At 33.6% G+C, this 4,302-nt stretch overlaps 1 protein-coding gene across 1 annotated transcript; it reads right to left on the bottom strand.

The window, feature by feature from the left end:
* Positions 1 to 669: 669 nt before the first annotated feature.
* Positions 670 to 2,116, bottom strand: LOC146920963 (ethylene-responsive transcription factor ESR1-like). The gene has a single exon (XM_085714371.1). It carries the CDS (start codon positions 2,001 to 2,003, stop codon positions 906 to 908), a length of 1,098 nt encoding a protein of 365 aa, XP_085570497.1. The 5' UTR covers positions 2,004 to 2,116; the 3' UTR covers positions 670 to 905.
* Between the last annotated feature and the right edge of the window lie 2,186 nt (positions 2,117 to 4,302).

Here is a 4,302-nt window from a genome sequence, read left to right as displayed (position 1 = left end):
CTTTGTGATCAAAGTATGAGACAACTTGGCCTATATGGGCATAGATAGGCCTAGGTAGCACCAAGTTGATGATGAAATCAACCAAACAATCCTCTGCTACTCCGAAACAAACGCTTGCACTTGCACAACCAATAGTAGAATCAATTTTTCATTCTTCTTAGTATTGAATTTTTTTATTCTTTGAGCCACAACACAAATATACATACAAGTATAGTAACTAAAAATCCTCACACCCTGCATGTTCTTTCGTCGTTTAACTAAAAATCCTCACCCTGCAGCTTCTATTCTACACTTTTCCCCATATACTTCAATTTGGTTCTCTTATTTTTTTTGTTGCTAACTTTATAAATTCCACAACAATTCAAAGAAGAAAACGACAATACAACAATTCTTCAAAAAAAAAAAAAAACGACAATACAACAAGGCATTACTCAAACCAGACCAATATGTACATTCTCCAATTAAACAAAGCATGAGAAAAAAGTGGTACTTCTAGTTCCAAGGTCAACCACATACATAAGTCATGATTATTTTAGCAACTGAAGACAAAGCAAGAAACTCACTTTACCCTCAGAGTTTGTCTTTCTCATTAATCCCTATTCATCAACTGTCCATTTTCAGAACAGAAAACAAAAAGGCATAAAGTAGAAGAAAAGGTAAAAACCATGCTTGCCTAAAAGCATTCATAAAATATTTATAATAAGACTGTTACAAGATTATCCAATATTGCTTTTCAGAACATAGTAGCTAGAACCAAAAGTACATAGTAGTAACATAGTTTAACCTAGAAACATCAAAACCCTAAAAAGTTCAAAAGAAACTGAATCAACAAGATATATATAGAATTAACTATAGAAATTAGAAACTGAACTTGTAAAATTAATCCCAATTAACTACTTAACTAATTAAGCATTTTGCATCCTAAGTGCAAAAGCATTAAGAAGCTCTTGATACTGAATAACAGAATTCTCAGCATGATTCACCATTATTTGTTCATTCCCAAGAGGCAGAGACTGAAAAGATCCATTAAACCCATTATTAAAATTCTCAAACTGCTGCATATTGAAACCATTTTGATCAAACCCAACACCTGAATATTCGTTCTTGGTAACACTTTTTCCAAACGTGTGATCAAACACAGGTGCAGAAGGAGCAAAAGTGTCGCAGAAAGTTGTCTTTGGCAATTCTGTCTTAATCTCTTGCTTAGGTTTTGGCAAAAACCTATTCACAATCTCTTCCAACAATCCAGAATCAGATGATTCTTTAGGAAAAAACTCAAAGTCTTCATCAGTAGAAACTTTAGAACCATTATTTCCATCTACACCGGTGTTGTGATGATTGCTATTTGCACCCCCACCACAAGTATTCGCCATACAACAACCAGCAACAAAACCAGAACCAGAACTAGTACTACTTTTGTTGTGAGAATAGGGAAAGTTGTCATGAAAGTGATTATGAGTAGAAGAAGAAACAAAAGAAGAGTTGGAATTTGAAGAGTTGATAAATTCACGAAACAGAAGCATGTCAAGTGAAGAAGTTGAAGGGTTTCTTTGATGAGTAAAATCAACACTATGTGGTTCAGACCAACCACAAGAAGCCACGTGGCGGTTATGTGTAGAGGTTTTTTCAAAAGCTTGAGAATGTTTAGGGAAGTTGAAAGAAGGAAAAGTAGTGTTAGGAGGAGGAGAAGTAGGGTAAACAAAGTTGGTACGAGCTTTGAGACCTCTCATGGCACGTGCAGCACAGTCATAGGCACATGCTGCTTCTTCAGCAGTGTCAAAGGTTCCAAGCCAGCGGCGTTCTTTGGACTGAGGGTCTCTTATTTCAGCTGCATAGCGGCCCCATGGTCGGCGGCGGACTCCGCGGTAGCGGAGTGCACCACCTCCGCCAGCAGCGGAGGCGGTGTTATCACGTGAGGTTCTTTTGTTGGTAGATTTTTTTGTGTCAGGTTCTTGGAGTGTTGGAGGTGTTGTTCCATTGAGACGGTTGAGTGCTTCCTCCATTTTTTTTAGTTGAAGGAGTGAAGTTGAAGTTGATGAAAGGTTAGAATTTTTCTTGGTTTTGAAAGGGAACGTTAGAATGGGGAAATGGGTTTTTTAGTGTCTTGAATTTGGTGCGGTTTGGGTGGTATTTATAGAGGTGTTTTGTGATGTGGAGAGTTATTGCACTCAGCAACTACAGAGAGATTTGTTGTGGAAATAATTTTTTTTCATTTTATTTTGTTTTATCTTGTGAGTGATAAAGAGAGAGGATGTTAGGAAAGTGATTGATTTGATCATGGAGTATAGTACTCGTCCCGGAATATTTGACCCATTTTTTAAAAAAAAGTGTCTCAAAATAACCAAGTCATTTCAATTTTCAATACAACTTTTATCATTCCCAATACAGTTATAACACTAAATAATACTACTTTTATCATTCCCAATACAATATATTCCACTTTCCCCTTTATTTATACATTTTTCTTAATCTGTGTGAAATGAGCCAAGGGCTCAGATAAATTGGGACGGAGGGAGTATGTCCTGCACAATAACCATAATCATAAGAGAAGAATACCAAAATACTCCCTCGGTTTCAAAATGAATGTCGTTTTAAGTGTTTGCACACATATTAAGAAATGCAATGATTAAGAGAAAGAGAATGGTTATTTTATCAAATTATCCTTATTAACTATTTGTTAGTTTTAAAAGTAATACATTGGAAGTAGTGTACAGAGTATTAATTGGAGGGTACAATTGAAAAGAAAAAGTTATTATTGCATTGAAAACTGAAAGCGACACTCATTTTAAAACAATTTTTTTTGCTAAAGCGACACTCATTTTGAAACGGATGGAGTAAAAGAGAAGAAAAACAATTGAATACTACTTTTGTGTAAAAGAGAAGAAAAACAATTGAGTACTACTTTTGTTATAGATTTTATTTTCTATCTTGAACTATTGGTGTTTAATTATAATTATTATTTATTTATTAAAAAAAAGGCTTGAGGAATGATAAACAAATGGAAAATGCTAACAAGTACTTTAAGGGCATTGTTTAAGCATCTAAAAGTAGCAATTTTTGCATTGGAAATTGTACGGTTATGACTTTAAAAAGTGTTTGACTTGTATTTTCAAGACATAGTTTCTTTTTTTGGGTTCCTTAAACAATGCCCTTAGGGCACTTGTTAGCAAGACCCTAAACAAATTCATTAGAGAAATGCTAACGACACTTTCTTTTGAGCACTCTCTCTAGCACTCACTCTTTTATTGGGTGAAATCAATGTGGGACCTATACTTTGGATATGGAACCCACATAAAGTGGTGGGACATATATTGATTTCACCCAATAAAAGAGTGAGTGCTAGAGAGAGTGCTCAAAAGAGAGTATTGCTAGCATTCCTCAATTCATTAATCAAAGTGTCACAAGTTTCCAAAAAAATCATATGGGTTTGATCTTATAAATTTAAGGAAAATGCTTTTTTAAAATAAAATTAAAAAACTTTAAAGAAAATGCTTCTTTATAAAGGTCTTAGATGTTAAAATTTTATAGGGTAATGTTAACCAGTGCCCATGTTAACCAGTGCCCCCAGGGCACTGGTTAAGGAGTCAAATGTGGTAAGTATTACATTGGAACTTGTGTTGTCAACTTTTCGAAAGCATGAAAAATGTTACTTTCATTTTTAAACTTCCTTTTTTTAGTTTCCTTAACTAGTGCCCCGGGGGCACTGGTTAACATGACCCAATTTTATAAAAATGTGTATAATTAATGTATTGAAAATTGAAATATTTATTTTCTTAAAGAAATAAGTTTTTAATTTATAATGCTTGAAGAGTGTCCGTGGACATTTATTAGTTACACCCTAAATTTATAGGATAAATTTCAAATTTCATCTTTAACTCATGTGAAATAAATGTTACTTCAATTAGTAATCTTTTATTTTATTTTCATCTTTTTTGTGTGAAATGTTTTGTTAAAAGATTTTATTTTATGTAATATCTCAAACAAAACTTTTGTGATGGATTGTTGTACAATCATTATTTATAGGTAGCTCTTGTCTCTTGTGATGGAAATCAAAGAGGGAGCCATCTGTTTGAAACAACCCGTTGTTTATTGTTTCTGATTTGATGATGATACCAAAACAACCAATTATACTCAAAGTTTTCATAATCCATAATGATCAAATCAATAAGACAAAATATGGCAATAATGTACTTGACGGTTAGTACTAATTTTGATTTTCGAAATGCTTATAACTCTTTGTCTGAGAGTTTATAGAGAAGGGAATTGAGGGATTTTGGGAGTGGGAAAAATAAGAGAAAATGA

The sequence above is a fragment of the Medicago sativa genome, chromosome 5 (assembly GCF_051527215.1).
Source record: "Medicago sativa cultivar Bolivia chromosome 5, Bolivia_mono, whole genome shotgun sequence".
Classification (NCBI taxonomy): Eukaryota; Viridiplantae; Streptophyta; class Magnoliopsida; order Fabales; family Fabaceae; genus Medicago; species Medicago sativa.
The sequence above is the reverse complement of the archived record's forward strand: the minus strand, read 5'-3'. Positions and strand labels throughout refer to the sequence as shown.